Source organism: Panulirus ornatus, chromosome 24, assembly GCF_036320965.1.
Source record: "Panulirus ornatus isolate Po-2019 chromosome 24, ASM3632096v1, whole genome shotgun sequence".
In the NCBI taxonomy this organism is placed as follows: Eukaryota; Metazoa; Arthropoda; class Malacostraca; order Decapoda; family Palinuridae; genus Panulirus; species Panulirus ornatus.
In genome coordinates, this window is record NC_092247.1 from 11042652 (window position 1) to 11061013 (window position 18362).

At 45.6% G+C, this 18362-nt stretch overlaps 1 protein-coding gene across 1 annotated transcript in view; it reads right to left on the reverse strand.

Annotated features, from left to right (window-relative positions):
• Nucleotides 1–12400: 12400 nt before the first annotated feature.
• Nucleotides 12401–18362, reverse strand: part of LOC139757105 (uncharacterized) — a 54905-nt gene continuing 48943 nt past the window's right edge. The window contains exons 4-5 of the mRNA XM_071677197.1: nucleotides 17679–17808; nucleotides 12401–13667 (exon numbers count right to left, since the gene is read on the reverse strand). Coding sequence (XP_071533298.1) covers nucleotides 13543–13667; nucleotides 17679–17808 — 255 coding nt within the window. The 3' untranslated portion in view covers nucleotides 12401–13542. The remainder of the gene's footprint in view (nucleotides 13668–17678; nucleotides 17809–18362) is intronic.

Consider the following 18362-nt stretch of genomic DNA (forward strand, 5'->3'; position numbering starts at 1 on the left):
GTTAAACAACACCTGTGTAGTTTGTGAGTAGAGACCAATATGCGCTGTACCTGCAAGAGGCCCAGCGCATAAGCGACGCAGATACAAGGGGGTAAAAGCAGTTCTGATACAGCAGCAAGAGTTGACACACCTCCCGCAAGAGCAGCAGCTGACCTACCGGCTGCACTAGCTGTGGGCCAAGTGCTTATCTCTCGCGTCGACGGAGGCTTGTTTACTTAGTACACGAGCAGGAGATCCACCGCACATCTGTAGGAGGTTCAGTGTTCATCTGTTGCAACAGCAAGAGGCCCAGTGTATATCTTCTGCCACGCCCCAGTACACATCTGCCACACCTGCAAGAGGCCCGGTATGTATCTACCACACCTGCAGGAGAATCAGTGTACATCTGCCACGCCCCAGTACACATCTGCCACACCTGCAAGAGGCCCGGTATGTATCTACCACACCTGCAGGAGAATCAGTGTACATCTGCCTTGACAGTGGGAGGTCCAGCATGCTTCTACCACACCTGCAGGATTCCTAGTATACACCTGCCTTAACAGTGGGAGGCCCAGTGCGAATATACCACACCAGCCGGAGACTTAGTGTACCTTTACCATACCAGCAGGAGGCTCACTTGACCTTCGTCATACCAACGGGTCGTTCAGTGTACATGACAGTCTGGACCGAGACATGCAAGACGAAGGACTAGCTCCTTGAGTGAGTGGACCCTCATAAAGACATTTGGAATTCGGTTGAACTTATTTGACTACGGGGAAGGAGTTACAGCTGTATGTGTATGATCTTAGCAAATCACGTATCATCACAGTTTTGTGTAACGATATTGATAGTCTTCAGAGCAGGTTTAACAACAACGGCTCAGGTTGCGTCTGCATATCTTAATCTAACTACTATTCGTGCCTCATCTCAATACAGAAGACGTTTTGTGAGAAATTATAGACTATGGTTATACGATGGCAATGACTACGCAAATCAAGTTCAAATGGAAAGTGATGATATTAGAAACATACAACCTTAAGATATGGTCTTAAAAAGGTAATGACAGCATAGATATATTTCTTATAGCCAGATCTGATACAATCGTCCTTCAGCACATTGAGTTTATGTGGGAGGAATTCCTCAGACATGTGAAGGGATCTCTGTGATTGAGAGGCTCTTGCTGTTAATGTACCAAGTCATCCTACACCGCCTGTACCTTCAATCCATCATACTGTTTGTCGTTAAGCCCTGGTAGTCTGAAAAGTTGTCTATTCTCTTGAATACAGAAGGGAAGAAATATTTGTATCTTTGATTCAGTGTCGGTCCATCGTTCACGCATGAGATGAATGCGATTAAGAAAAAGGGGTCATCTCGCTGTGAGTTGTAAGACCCACATTTGGGTCAGATCACCACGATATAGTGAGGTCTTGTGGGCTCGACTCCCATGCGATGGTAAAGGAGGATATTAAGCTTGGATTGACCTGCAAACATCACCTGAAGTGACTTGGTTTCATCGATCAGGTGGCTCTGAATGCAAGGATATTATCCAACACATGTCAAAAATATTTGCTCGACCTCCAGGGATTGTGTAGTACGCTCTAGTAACTATTTCTAGTTAAGGTCCGGCCAAGAAAAAACCCTTTGGTGGCAAGTGCTGGATTCGGTATCCTTGGAAATGTCATTTAAGTGGAGCAGTGACTTGTCTTCCAGCCATGAATTACCTTCGACTGAAATATATTGTCGCCATAAACCACGATGAACTGATTGTATTCACCAGAATGAACTGAATGAGTTCAGTCACACACCAATGGGATCTAGATGTGTTCAGTCACACACCAGTGTGAACTGAATGTGTTCAGTCACACACCAATGTGAACTGAATGTGATCAGTCACACACTAATGTGAACTGAATGTATTCCAGCCATACACCAGAGCAAATTGAAAGTATTCAGCCACACACCACGATGAGTCGAAATGTATGCCAGTTATACACCATGATGAACTGGAAAGTATTCCAGCTATACGCAACGGTGAATCGAAATGTATTCCAGCCATACATCAGAATGAGCCAACTGCATTAAGCCACAAAGTGTGTTGGATTAATCTCTGATAATCCAGTCATACACTATGATGAAGAGAGAGATGCTCCAGCCCGTGCAACCACAGTGCAATGAACTGTGTTCCACCATTATGCCACAGTAATGAGCTATTTTGTGGCTATACATCATAGCACTGAGTTATTTCCCAGCCGCACACATCAATACTGAGCTATGTTCCAACCATAAACCACAGTAATAAGCTATGTTCTAGCTGTGCACCACAGTACTAAGCTATGTTCCGTACATACACTGCAGTGTTGAGCTATGTTATTGTCATACACCACAGTGCTACGCTCCAAGCCATACACCACAGTGCTGAGCTGTGTTCCAGCCATACACCACAGTGCTGAGCTGTGTTCCAGCCATACACCACAGTGCTGAGCTGTGTTCCATCCATACACCACAGTGCTGAGCTGTGTTCCAGCCATACACCACAGTGCTGAGCTGTGTTCCAGCCATACACCACAGTGCTGAGCTGTGTTCCAGCCATACACCACAGTGCTGAGCTGTGTTCCATCCATACACCACAGTGCTGAGCTGTGTTCCAGCCATACATCACAGGGCTGTGCTGTGTTCCAGCCATACACCACAGTGCTGAGCTGTGTTCCAGCCACACACCACAGTGCTGAGCTGTGCTCCAGCCATACCCCTACTGTCACGTGAACTATGCTGCAGCCGAGCAGCATTAAGATCCTGTCTACATGCTGTTGGGGGAAAGGATATGAAGAGGATGATATACAGGTATGCATATCCTGGCCGACGATCTCGCCGCCTAACCAATTACGTTGGGAGAAGGGTTGGGCCCCGGTCTGTCCTACTCGTCCGCATGTCATGAATATGTAATGGACTGCTTGGAGTGCGTCACAAACTCCCGTCGATCTCTACGAGTTTTGCTGAACAGCTCCGAGATGAGTCGATCATATATTTTTTCTCCCTCACTTTGTTTACCAAAGTTCTCAATCGTGATTCTGTTTTATTTCTTCTTTTTTTTTTTTTTCAAAATACGTGGTGCACGAGTGTGTGTGTGTGTGATACTTTTGACAACGAGTTATGAATAAAGAAAGAAAAAATACTGGAAGGAAAAAAAATAACGACATTGGACAACAGGAATCCAGAAAAGTGTCTCTGTGGCCATTCCATTATTAACGGGAAAAATGCTGATCATTTCCCCCCCCCCCTCGGGAGATTTTTGCTTTTAATCAAGAACAAAGGATGTGATTGCCTACCTCGCTCCTAAACCTGACAGCCAGCAGAACGTTTCTTACATGAAGGGCATCATAGCTCTCCGCCTCCACGACCAGCTATAAGGAAGGTTTTTGCACCATCAGTTGACAAGAATGCTTCCAACACGAAATCCAAATCGTTTTCTTTTTGCTGAAATTTACGATACTCGTAAAAATGTGAAGGAAAAAATTAGCATTACATTCGATGAAAATGTTTTTGTACAAAATGTGATTGCAAGCTTCAAAGATTTCTTTCAATTTTCAGTATCAAAGAGGCCTCAAAAGGGTAAAAAGTTATTATATATATATAGGGGAGAAAGAATACTTCCCACGTATTCCCTGCGTGTCGTAGAAGGCGACTAAAAGGGGAGGGAGCGGGGGGCTGGAAATCCTCCCCTCTCACTTTTTTTTTTTTAATTTTCCAAAAGAGGGAACAGAGAAGGGGCCCAGGTGAGGATATTCCCTCAAGGGCCCAGTCCTCTGTTCTCAACGCTACCTCGCTAATGCGGGAAATGGCGAATAGTATGAAAGAAAAGAAATATATATATATATATATATATATATATATATATATATATATATATATATATATATATATATATGTATATCGTCTGCATAGTTTAGCAGCTGACTTAACATAGGCAAACCCAGATCAGGTTCCTTTCGGCTAAGAGGCGCGTTCATGGGTACGAGGAAAAACAGAATGCCCGAAGGTTTAATCTGAGTTCCTCAAGTATTTGTAGACCTAACTCTTAGAGGTTATGAGAAACGAAGAAGACAAAAGACTCAGGAGAAATCCACTATATGTGGTAAGAAGGTGGTATCATAAAGGTGAATCCTCGTATGGCTAGTCTCTACACAGAAGCTGTGGGAAGCAGCCAAGGATATATGGAGACAAGGCACAAGAGCAAGGGACGAAATGATGGACATAAAACACACAGAGGAAAGGAACATCACGGGGGATACGATGGGAATAACTGAAATGAAGCAACAGATGGTTGATAAGGCAGAAATCTCAGCTGCGTCAGATCCTTTAGAGATATCGAGAGCCATGATAAAAGATTCCCGAAAATCTTTAGAGGAGGACGAGCAGAGGTGGCTGGGCTGGACTGCCTGAGCTACACTGGCTGGTGATATTAACTTATTTACACCCATTTTCTGTGGTTCTGTGCGTCTGTGGGTGATTCTTTTAAATTTAATTGCATCACAGAAGAGAGAATCGAGTCGGCTTTTGTAGTTTGGGTGGCACTAGATAAACAAGGACGAGTATATAAAGTTGTTTCCATCCACAATGACACTGACAACGTTATTCGTCTACAACCTCACAGAACCACTGAAAACGAGTGGGAATAATCCTGATACAAGACGGCCAACACAGCTCAGGTAATCACCATACCAAAGGCAGACCTTCACCAAATCCAGTTGGATCTGATGGAACCAACTCACGCTGGGTGGAGCGAATGTTTGCTTGATCGTGATCACTAACAGATGACAGTATAGAAACTCTAGTTCAGGCCTAATTAAAGCCTTTGAATACCAAAACTACTAGATCAAAGGGATTCAAACAAATTGAAACTTGATTAACTTGAATTATATCAAGCTGGACCGTTTTGTTCCGAAATGAATCTAACCAGCTCGTCTGGTAATCGAAACACAAAGATTATATTCGGCTAAGGTCAGTGTTGCAACGTACACCGAGGCAATAAGGAAGATGTGGCAGACCCCCAACCAGCAGAATGAGCGCGGCAGACAGCCCTGCATTAGACATGGCATACTTCCCTCCAGCAGACGAGGTGTGGCAGATACTCCTGCAACAGGCGTGTTATGGTGGACTCCCCTAAAGCAGACGAGGTATGGCAAACTTCCCTCAGCAGATGAAGATTGATTGACGCCCCCCTTTCAGCAGACGATGGATTGTAGACGCCCCTTCAACAGACTCCCCTACAGGAGACGAGCGGTGGCTGCAGCACGCGAGGAGTGGTAGAATCCCCTTCATCAGACGAGGTATGGCAGGCTCGCCTACAGCAGACGACAGTTGGTAGACTCACCTTCAGCAGACGAGGTATAACAGACTTCCCTACAGCAGACAAGGAGTGGTAGATGCCCTTCAAGTCGACGAGGTATCGCAGACTCCCCTCCAGCAGACGAAGTGCGACACTCCTCTTGCAGACGATGACACGTTACAGATAATTGACCCAACAGCGAGGAGGAGAGGCAAGAGAGGTCTTTAATCTCCTCTCGAGGACATCTCGCCTCACGTCGCAGGAGACGGTGCATTAACCCCAGTCAGCAGTCCGTCCTCTCATCCATACTGGGCAGGATCGAGAACTCTTCCTCGATCGAGAGAGGAAATTCGATACTTCTCAATACAGATTAGCAGATTCCCCACTGTGTTAAATTCTCCTTGAAAACATTACACTGCATGAATGGTGGGCTCTTGAAATTCAATTCTCATACCTGTATACTGATAAGATTCTTGCTATTTGGTGTTAAATTTGAGTTTTCTGGAGGGGAAACATATCAGATTGTCCCTCTAGATACAATATCCTGACGATTACACGTAATTGGTCGAGGTAGTTGTCTTCCCATTATCTAAATAATTGCATTCGGTCACCTCAGATGAGGTTTTGTTGTGAAGCATACTGGAAGTCAGATCTGCGGGCGCATGGGAGAAGGTATGGTTATTTTAACACAACCCAGCACATCTTGCTTGGGGGTTAGACGATCCTGTGTGACCTAGCGGTGTCGATGGGATACAGACACGACGGCGTTCCACGGTCAAGTGATGGTTGACGGTCCCTCTCATACTGCACACCAGGACCTGGTCACTGATAGGTGGTTAGACGAGCGGTCGAGACGTAGGGGGACAGTACCTACCTACGAGCACCTAGGGCGAGAGGGAGAGAAATTCCGATAGACGTGATCTCTCGGACAGAGCACAAGGAGAGACTACCAGCCACCCGAGGCTCCACCTACGTAGAACTAGCTCTCTCTCTCTCTCTCTCTCTCTCTCTCTCTCTCTCTCTCTCTCTCTCTCTCTCTCTCTCTCTCTCTCTCTCTCAACAAATTCGGCGGATCTCGCGACGGGGGAACTCGAGAAGCCGTGTCTTGTTAGACTGCTCGAGTCGTCTGGACACACGGTGCCAGCGGTTTGGGGGCAAGATTTACTGTCCCGAGTTCTTAATTACGGCCAGATCTTCACCTCATCTCCACGGGAGGAGAGAGAGAGAGAGAGAGAGAGAGAGAGAGAGAGAGAGAGAGAGAGAGAGAGAGAGAGAGAGAGAGAGAGAGAGAGAGAGAGAGAGAGAGACCCTTTTCCTTTTTTGTGTGAGCGAGTCTTTCAATGGATCACTTACGTGTGAATAGGTTGCACCTCAAAGTTTTGATTGACTTTTCTCTCAGTGGAACAATGGATGGCTCAAGTTGTTGGGGAAAATTGTTATCACGGCTTCACAGGTGTATGGGTTCGGGCACTCGTTAGGGGCAAAGAAAAATAATGGCCTTTGGTCTTCATTTTTCCCAAAATTACGACCAGCGGATGCGTGACGTGAAGAAGATTTGTCTTTGACATGTTTATACAGCCGTGTTTCATTCAGTCATTCATTCACGACGAACGTTAATCATAATCATGAATTTTGTTTCTTTAGCAACAGACCAAATTTTTGTCACGAAAGAAAGTGATGTCAAAGTGAACCTCGACTCTCTCGTGAAGTCTTGAGATCTGTTTAACAAATATTCTCTTGTTCACAGACGTCAGATTCTTTCCTTGTTATTCACAGACCTCAAATTTATTCCTCTCTCTCAGAAATGGTTTAACCCTCACACCGAAAACAACTTTGGATCTTAATAACCATTTAATGAGCGACTCTGACCACCATATTCATTAAATAGAATAATGACGCCGACTTGACCAGGTAATTTACGTTCGAGACGTTGCCTGAGGAGCTGAAAAATCTCACGCAACTCCCCGAGATAATCAGCAGAGATAAAGTCTCTGCCACAAGATAGACGATATTGCCAAAACTTTCGTTAATACTTATCGGATTTTTACCCTGGAGTTGGGTGAGCAACTCGCCCCCTGGTGATCGTAACTCCTTAGCTCGTTTGTCTTGCAGTTAGTTACCTGCACTCACAGGCAGGCACTGGGCTCCTCGACCTCTGGTGACCTTACCAGGCTGTATGGAAACAGAGGTACAGGTTTTAAACCCCGAGTTTCTTTTGTATGTACTGTTCGTCAGTACAGTGATGAACACTGGCGGCCTGAAAAACCCAGATGTCAAAAATAGCATTAAAATTTTCATTGGCACAAAAAAGTCAAAGATTTTCATGCTTGAATACGTATATCGACGTTTAAATCAAAGCTTACATTGTTACAATACCAGTACGGTCTTGTGACAGAGTATAGTGATGACAGTGTTCTGGCTGAATCTATAAATGAAATATGACATTTTACATAGGAACAAAATCCCAAGTATCTATCATCTATTGATTCCACATCTATCTATTAACTCCACATCATTATCGTTAATTCCATATCTGTTATTTATTGATTCCATATCTATCATCCATCAATTCGGTTTTATTGCCCTTGCACCTGTGGGTTGTCCAGAAATGAACTTTCTGACTATGAAAGAAAGACTTTTGCTCAAGGTGTTGGATGCATTACCTACCGTGTAGCTAATATTGAAAAGGGTGGACACGTACCCCTTCGGGCAAGAAGTGGTCATCTTGACTCAAACGACGTGTGTTTGTGAATGTGTGTGGTGTGTAGTGTGTGGTGTGTGCAGTGGGTTGGTGGGTGTGTAGTGTGTGTATGGTTTGGAGTGGATGGATGGGTGGGTGGGTGTCCAGTGTGTGTGTGTGTGTGTGTGTATGTGTGTCACAGGAGCGTCGTTCAATTAGCTGTCGAGTTTGCTTACCGTCTACAGACTCTGTTGTGTCGTGACGTGTCGAGACTTCTTGCTTTAGCCAGTCACTGTATCTTAATCTATTTTCATTTGCCCGTTTTCTTTACTTCTCTTTCTCTCTCTTCGTCCTTGTCTTAAAATCCATTTTCCTCTTGATGTTCTTTCGTTTCAGTCACCATACAGCAAGTCACTTCGCAGTCAAAAGGCCTCTTCGTTCCCCTCTTTTGATCATCGCAACACAGCACTTGAGACTGTCTCACGGGCAGGTACTGGCTTCGAACCCGAGCCTTCAAAATCAGTAGGTTTCATTATGCTCCTCTCCGCCACCAGTAATTTTACCGAAAAATCTTTAATGATATTTGATTCGTCTTGACTGAGTCGAACCGAAGCTTAAACGAACCCAAACGAACCTGGCAAATAAGTTCGTAATAGTTTTGGCGATACATCTATATACAATGCCATTTTTGAATTAGAGAAATCCCTCTTATAGAGGTGAGCTCGGGGTGTCGGCCTGGCTTCTGGTCATCCTTTGTGGAACAAGCAGTGAAAGCAGAGCAATTAATGTCAATTTACCCCATACTTTACGCGCCAATGAACCACCAAAACAAGGGAGGCTCCTCCTCCCCGTTACCACCAGAAACAGTTCCGTTGGCAGTGTTTTACCGACTTGTTTACGTACGCGAGGACTGCCTTCATTGTCTCCTGATGAAAGACCTCGAACCATTAAATCGTTAATCTTCCCCCGCGTGTGCAGTTAGGGCGAACCCAACAGCTTCCTTATGGCAAGCTTTGATAAACCCTGCCCCTCTCATCAGCTCCCGTCGTCGCTTCCTGGAGTTGACTACACTGTAAGAGTTTTCATGATCGTAAGTGAGAGAGTAAGTTAAATCTAAAGGAATTTCCTTTTGAGTAAATGAATCTTATTCAATAGAGTTTCTTTGGCTGGCCGTGAAGCAATGGTGAACAAAGGGAGTGTTCAAGTGTTCAAATTCAACACATATAACAACTGTGATATGCATATTTTTTGTCTCGTCTCTTTCATTGTCCAGAAAGACTTACATGGTAACCCTCTTCTTAAAGATAACCATAGTTGAAAAAAAAAAGGCCTGAGAAATAAAACACATTTAAAAAAATATTTATTACAAGAAGTGAATATCATACGAGACATTTATAAAAGGTCTAAGATCTAGTCCACCAGAACCTTCGGCCTCTGTACCTCGGGGTCAACACAAGGCGGCGACCCCAGGCAGCAGGCGCTTTATACTGTAGTACCTCGTACCTCCTCCTCCACCTCTGGCGCACTTGCAAGCTCACCTCCACGTCTGCCTGATAACTAAATTATCTTTCCTTGTCGCTAGTTTAGAAAACGGAACCATGGTATCCCACGGACTCGTTACGGTAGGCAACAAATGGTCACATTGTAAATTTGGTCTCAAGTGCACTGATACATGTATTTTTTCCACCTGTTTTCGGGAGACTTACACGAGTAGCATTAATCCTCACTTGTCCCGATGTAGCGTGTGTGTGCACCACCCGTGCGGTACCATCATATAGTACGAATGTAAGGTGTCAAATGACCAAGTCAGATGGAGAAAGAGAGAAAACTAAAGAGACAGGAGAGGCCTGTGTCCTACCAGGTAGGGGTCCAGGCGAAGATCCTCATCATACACAAGAGGAATAAACCATCATATACAGACGAATGAGGCTCTTCAAAATATACAAAAAAAGTCGCTTCTTCAGAGACAATAGAGGCCAGAAGTAAAGGGGGGTCAAGCCTCTGTGGCAGAGAAGGATCAGTCCTCTAAGGCCAGAGGCAACAAAGGCTAATCCTCCACGCCAGAAGCAGCGAGGGTTCAATCCTCTAAGACCTGATGCAGCAGAGGCCAGTCCTCGAAGCCAGTGGTAGCGAGGGATTCAATCCTCCATGGTCTGAAGCAGCCCTCGAGGCCAGATAAGCATTGGGCACTCCTCGAGACCAGTGGCAACATGAGCCACTCCCCAAGGACAGAGATGGCATAGGCCAGACCCGGAGGCTAGAAACAGCATAATTCAGCTATCCCCGAGGCCCTAAACAATATAGGCCAAATACCCAGGGCCAGAGATAGCAGAGGCCTCGCTGTCTCCAGGGCTAGAAATAGCAGGGGACGATAGCCCGAGGCCTGTCCAGTTCAGCCCCGCCTAACAAGCCGCAAGTTTCCTGCCGTGTGTCACGGTATGACGGGCGCAGCCACTGCGGCTCATGACAGACCCGAACTGAGCCAGATATATGCTTTTTTTTTTTTGAGAGATCAACTGAGCAACAGCTGTGCCCTACGGTGCGTCGGCTGCCATGAGATTTTTGCGTATGGAGAACGTACGCAATGAAGAGCTACAGCCACTGAACCTCATAATCATTACCTGGAAGGTCTCTTGCTTGCCTGTGGCGTCTGAAGGCATCTGCCAGGTGTCGTGTTGGGTGCCACCTCCTCCTGCTACTGCTACAGGAGAGCACATCTTCTTCTCTCTGTCTCTGTCAGCGACTTGAGTGAGCCACACTGATAAAGGGAAGAGGGATGCGGTTAAACTTGGGTGTATCAAACTAAACTACTACCTGAATCACCTCAACGGGAAATGAAAAGAGTACCGTAAAATACTTGTAATCTTCACTTTGGCAAAAGGAATTACTTCGTCTCGACAAACACATTTGCACTTAAAGAACCTCCAAGGCGATTCAAAAGATGAAAATCCAACTTGAGGTCGTTTTGAGGTATGTGGTAAGAGAGAATATATCCGAATTTTGAACTATGGTTCTCGCATTCAACGCACTACCATGAAAGATTACGAACAAAATCAAGGTGGAGACGTCGCGACGCATAAGAGATATGGCGTCTCCGACTCAACAAGGGTGGATGTAAAGTTATTGTCAAATGAGGTGGTAACACCTGTCCACACGAAAGATGACGTCATGATTGTAAGATGACGTCAGTGGGGAAGAAAAAAATAATGACGCTTTGTCTGTGTGGACCAAAGAGCGAAGGGATGGTGTCATAAACTCACCCGTGCCAGCAAACGGTGACGTCACGCAACTAAACCAAAGACGTCACACCTCTCAGCCATTGGCGGGCATTGTGGACGTCATCACAGTGGTGACGGACGTACGTACACGTACATGCATACCACTGCACCGGATAGAGTAAGATGTCCGACACCCCCACAAATGGGATTCAACTCGTACACTGTAAATAGAGGATCCCGCTCTCTCTCTCTCTCTCTCTCTCTCTCTCTCTCTCTCTCTCTCTCTCTCTCTCTCTCTCTCTCTCTCTCTCTCTCTCTCTCTCTCTCTCTTGTCGACTGCTCTCAGAAACACAAATGTGGAATACAATGCCAGGTGGTTGACGACAAGGAGAGAGAGAGAGAGAGAGAGAGAGAGAGAGAGAGAGAGAGAGAGAGAGAGAGCCCCCGTCGGTCGGGATCATTTGTCTCATCCAATTCTCACGAACACTGATCAACTCGCCTGTGCTAGCTGACTGACTGACTGGCTGGCTGGAGCGCGCGCGCGCGTGACACGACCTCGCTCTTGTGACATCCACCAAAGCACTGAACACTGTAGTCATCCGGATGCTTGGAGGTGTTACTCCTTCTAGCTAAGGCTTAAGCTGTACATTTATACAATTTATTTTTTTTACGCTTTTCTTTTTATAGAAAAATTGTGATGACCAAAGTCTTATGATCAGTCTCCCGTCACATCTGTGGACTCGTAGCCATGTCTTAGATACTTTTTCAGTAGAATATATATATATATATATATATATATATATATATATATATATATATATATATATATATATATATATATATATATATATATTCCTATGAGTCCACGGGGAAAATGAAACACGATAAGTTCTTAAGTGCACATTCGTGTAATAATCACATCATCTGGGGAGACATAAGAAAGAAATATGTCAGTTGATATACATCGAAGAGACGAAGTTAGGACACCATTTGGTAAACATGGACAATCGTATGTTTACCAAATGGCGTCCTAACTTCGTCTCTTCGATGTATATCAACTGACTTATATTTCTCTCTTGTGTCTCCCCTGATGATGTGATTATTACACGAAAGTGCACGTGGGAACTTATCGTGTTTCATTTTCCCCGTGGACTCATAGGAATATCTTGATCACGCGCAAAATTGTCATTCTTTTCAATATATATATATATATATATATATATATATATATATATATATATATATATATATATATATATATATATATATATATCATGGCCTCTATGACATACTGAGATTGGTGACGAGAAATGCTGAAAAAAAACCAAATGCACTTCAACCAAACCTTCTGTGCATTCAACCAAAGTGGAACCTCTGTAATGACCCAAGAGTACACAGGAGTGTGTGATTCCCTGTCCGTCAAACTGCTATAATGATCGCTTAAACATCTACTCCCAGCCGTCTCCGAAAAACCCCTAAACTGGACTTATATATCACGCAGCTTCCTGGTACATAATCATCATCAGGTATTATAGGGTAGTGCACTAGATATCTCCCGGATATACACAGCATAACACTACAAGTCCCCGAGGCATATTGTGCAGAACACTATAAACTCCGACTATAGGGGGCAATACCTGGAAAATTTGAAAAACAAAAGAGCAACAAAAGAGTCTTCCTTAGCTATTATGGAATTCTCTTGTGCTTATAACGAACAGTACCTTGGCTTATCGACACTATATGTATATATATATATATAAGTATTGTATATACATCATAAAAATAGACCACCATATTCTGTGTACTTCTCACTATACACTATGGATTGAAATATTAGAAATATACATGATTTTGACCCTTGAGTGACAGCATATGGACATAGGGAATCAAAAGGCTGGTGATGAGAACACTGTGGCTGGACACCTTTGTCGAGTGAACACCTTTCCCAAGACATCTGTCAGATTCCTTGGTAACTGTTCACTCAACGCTCTTGAATTGTTCGTATCGTCCATGAACACTTGCGCTTTCATGTACACGCTTGTACAAAAGTTCGTGCACTCTTCTGTTCGTATGGTCGCATACCGCTGGCTCGCTTGGGTTGCAAGCTATCACAAGATCCGTCAGAGTGACACCTCACACGTCTAGAAATGTTCCAGTCTCGTGTGATCATTTCTCCAAAGTCAGTCTTGCTCAGAAAGTTTTTTTTCCCCCACACTCACCGATATGACTTTCGTACCTGGATCAGACTACAGTCCTCAATAAGACGCGAGACACAGCTTCACCTTCCCTAACTCCATGCATGCTGTCTTTTTTTTTTTTGGATGCCCTCGTAATGGTCTTCAGGCGAACATGTGATGCCTGACGAAGGCGAGAAGCACCACTAGGATAACGTTGCTGCTGACGGAGGCGGTGAAGGAGGCCCCGCTCAGACCTGGGCCCACCTTCACCGGCTGCTGGTTTTGACCTGTGGGCGAAAAGGGTCATGTGAAACATCATCTGTGGCAGGGGAGATGGCGGTCGACCAGATTAATGGCAGGGGAGATGGATGTCGACCAGATTATTGGCAGGGGAAATGGATGTCGACCAGATTAATGGCAGGGGAGATGGATGTCGACCAGATTAATGGCAGGGGAGATGGAGGTCGACCAGATTAACTTAAAGACATGGACACATATTGTCAAAAGCAAACACTTTTTCTTTATGCATTGCTTACATAATACGTTACCGCATTTAACTGGTGCAAGGATAATAACGATATGATTAGAACTTCGGGTAGCCCCAGTGATGGTCAGTAGAGAGCCAAAAACATTTCTGCCAACACAGCCATTACAGGAGAGACTACAGTACTTTAGTACCAATATGTGGAATGAGAATCAACCTCGGTTATTGTTAACTGGCTGACCATGTTACAGTGCTACGGTTCTACTCTGCTATGGCCAATTTCCTCATGTGAAAAAAATCCGTTAGCCAGGCTGAAAGCAAATCGTTTCTCATGTAACAAACAATCCATCAAACCTGGGCGGGCTCATACAGTACAGAAGGCGAGGAAAGGAGATTGTGAACGGGTTATCAGCCGGGAGATGAGAAAGGGTCTGTCCATAAATGGGTGTAGGAGAGAGGGAGGGAGGCAGGCCTGTCTGTTAATGGGATGAGAGGAGATCATAGCAGGTTCTCTCACGTACAGGGGGTTGCAATGAGTGAGGGGGTGGAACACTGGAGTTAAAGTAGCAAACCTGAGGGAATCACCAGGAATTCGGTCAGTATCAAAGATCTATTATTAGGAGGGCAGGACGGTGACCCCTGGCTGCTGCAGCGACACTCCAACCTGAACCTGAATGTGTAAGCTTCAGTGACTGGCTATGCCACGGCCAAGGATGTGCAATGCATCTAAAGAGAATGGGAATTGAAGAAAGTAAATGGTGACTAAGAGGGGCGGGAGCGAGGGGCTGGAAATCTCTCCTTCCTGTATTACTTTCCAAAAGAAGGAATGGATGAAAGAGGCAAATAAGGATCTTCTATACTCCAGGGCTCAGTCATCTGTTCTTAACGCTATCTCGCTCAAGCGGGAAATAGCGAACATGAATAGAGAAAGGAATGAAAGATATAAAATGGCAGCTCACACGGAAGATAAACACAGTCAGGGCTGTGCAACACCCCCAGCTTTTGATAAGCAGGTTTTGTGATGTTGACTTTGTGGGGTTTCCAGGGACGAGTAGAGATACGGATATACCAACATGTTTATGTAAGTGCAGGGTTGAATTGCGGTGTTTTGAATCTGAACAGAGGAATTTTGCTCAGAGCCATGTGGGTTACAAACACTGTTCAGAGACAAGGAGGGTTATGGTTTCTCTTCTGTGGCAAGGAGGAAAATGGGCTATGTTCCAAAGACCAAATGGGAAATGGACTCTCTGGAAAGAGATACAGGTAGGAATAGGATTTTTATCTGCTTACATTTTCCCCATCCTGGACATTCCTTAGAGTTTCAGCGCGAGCCTCCCTCTATAATTGTTGGCTCTGATCCTAAACTCAGCCTGGGAGCACTAGTGCTGGTGAGAGATTCCGTAACTTCTCTGTAGCTCCCTTTACCTTGCACACACTCGAGGTCTCGTAGCAGTGTAAGATCCCAATGAGCAGGTACTCGAGGATCACGAGTACCGACTCCATCAAACCTATGGGTGCCTGAGTGGTATACCGTCGTTCGCCTCCGCCAATAGCACGAAATGGGTCAAATTCACCATCAACAGTGGCCTATCGAATGCCTCAGATCCTTTCGGGCGTCTCAATGAATGTCTGGTACTTGGCTAAAATACAGGAGCCCTGGGAGTCAAGTACCCTCACCCCTCTCAACAGGACTGGCTCTTGGATCCTCTGCATGCCTGGGTATGCCCGGCCCCTGGCGGGTCCTCACAGGCCAGACTGTACCCCTCCGCTTCCATCCTTCACTTCGGATTCAGGATTAGTTCGACCAGTAGCTGACCCGTTGCCACTCCTCATCTGTTACAACTTACCATTAACGCAATCCAACTGCTGCTAGTTTTGGCACCTGCACCTTCTACTGGTTGAACCGCTGCTCTTGTCTATCCACTCGCTGCTCGTGTAGGGCCGCCTGCTCCCCTTGACAGTCTAGCTCCTGTGCGATTTGTTCTGCTTACTTATCCTGCTGATCAAGGCGTTGCTGGTGTGGTCTACCTATTCCCCTTGCTGATCCAGTCATCTTGCCTGCTGCCTAAGCTGCTCCTGCAATTTCTGCTTGGGAAAGCTAGAATTTCTACTCGTTCCCTTACCTGGTCCTAAATATCTTCACTTCACTTAGGGTTGCTGTCTGCTGCACTGAACCCTCTGAGGGTGCTCTGCCTTTCCTCCTCTGTCAGCTGGATAAAGGTGTCGCCAGGCATCTACTGTTCTTGAATATCCGCTGCTGTTGGTGACATTGATATGGTGTCACACGAGTTGCTGTTACTGAATGAAGTTGGGCATCTGTTACTATTGCTGGGTCAGGTTGTCACACTTCTGCTGCGCTTTTAATGGGTCCAATTGTCACATCTGCCTCTGGCTGTCTTGTATCTACCTCAGCGTAGCCATTACATCAGCAAGGTTCGGCCCTGCACATGAATTTCTTTCCCGTGTCATCTGGTCCCTCCTGACGTTCATACGTCTCGGCTTTACTAATCCCATTCCCTTAACACCAGTTGTCAAGGTGCTCTCTCTCACCTTGGCCTGCGTGGGCTCTTGTTGCTGTAGTACAAGTGCGTTGCAGTCGATGTGAACAGTCCGAGGTTGGCTAGTATCACAGACACAAACACTATGGAAAAGAGTGTAACATTAACTTTGGCTGCTACCGGTGCTTGCCACTTTTGTTTCCTCCCTTCCACGTATAATCTGGAGCCCAAGGATGGTAGTGATGCAGTCTCTTCCAAGACCCTACTTGTCTACAGCACTTTTCTTACACTTTCCCTCACGAATGATCTTCCCTTACTCTCCAGTCTTTCTCCAAAACCCATTTGTCCATACTCTCTCCATACCATCCATCTTGTACCGAACCTCCCACTACAGAAGGTCTAAGTGGCTCCTTTCACTATACCTCCTACAAATCTTGTTTATATTCCCTGTCTAACGCCACGGTTGAAAGAAAAAAAAAAAAGAATCTCCTTATAGTGCACAGCCGGACTCTCCATCTCAACGTAATGCCTTTTTCACCACCTTGTTCTCTATTGTGCTCATTATAAATCTGTTGGAAGTTCTCGCTCTACACCTTTTCTGAGGCAACCAGAGGCCTCTCTTGCCTACGGCACGTACCCATACAAGTCCCTTCATTGCGTCAACTCTCACGCCTCGCCCTCCACAACGCCATCTCCACAACCACCCCTTTTTACAACGCTCAACCTGTAACACTTCTTTTTACAACCTCTTTTTACGTTCTCTCAAGATGACTATTTCAAGACCCGCCTTTCTGGCCCCACCCTGCCCTACCCTGACCTGCTCTGTCCTACTGTATTCTGCTATACCATGACTAGTTCTATCCCGCTGTTCTGTGGCCTGCCCTGCTGTTCTGAGGTCTGCCCTGCTGTTCTGTGGCCTGCCCTGCCATGCCCTGATCTGCTATGATTTGATCTGACCTGCTATGACCTACCCTCTGTTCTGTGGCCTGCCCTGCCATGCCCTGATCTGCTATGCTTTGATTTGACCCGCAATAAAGTACCTCCTGTTCCGTCGTGGTCTTTCCTGTTGTTCCGTGGTCTACCCTGATCTGCTATGCCTTGACCTGACCCACTATGTCCTGCCGTCTCTTGTCTAGCAATGCCGTGCGCTGCTCTATTGAGCCCTGACCTGATTCAGGTCAAATCCTGGCCTGTCTGTAACTACTTTCTTTGGTCTGTTCGGCCCCATCCTGTCCTGCCTTGCCCCTTGCCCCAAATTGGTATGGTTTCCCTGCCTTGCCCTAGCCCTGGCCCTTGCCCTGCCCAGCCCTACGTACCGTCCTGGACGTGCACGGTGACCACGGCCGGCTGGAGGTCGGTGGGGCTGCAGCTGTACTCGCCAGTGTCGGTGCTGTCCACGGCCGACAACATCAGCTTGCTCACCGTCATGCGCGACTTCTTCTCTGTCTGTGGCGACCAAGGGATCAGGTTATTGACACAAGCAACCTGGGCGTGGGTACATGTCCTACTGCCACGCCAGTCAGTAAATGATGGGCTAACTCTAAGTAAAAAGGAAATTATCTCAACATAAATAATTTATATCATGATTGATAATTATAGGTGCTAAGGAATCTAGTGATTGTTGTCTTTTGTTAGATTTGACTAGGAAAAACGGTGATCTAAGAGTAAATTCTAGCAGTGTCAGGTGTGATAATTTTAAGATGAGGTGAAAAACTATGAGATTTCTTCAGCTATTTTCCAAAGCCATCGTTGTACTGCACATTACAAGTCGTTGCTGACCAAGAAATAAGAGAAAGGCCCTTGACATTCAGTTTATACAGGATCTAGATATCTGGTAAGACGCCAATGAGAGTATGAGAACCAGGGTTTTCGAAGCGTCCAGGTGATACCACAGAGTGATCTGAGAGTCTTGGCTGTATAATGAGGGGATCTGGCGTCGATGCATTATACATGACAGCTGAAGAGTAGACAAATGAGGCCGATCTTCATTTTCTCTGTTT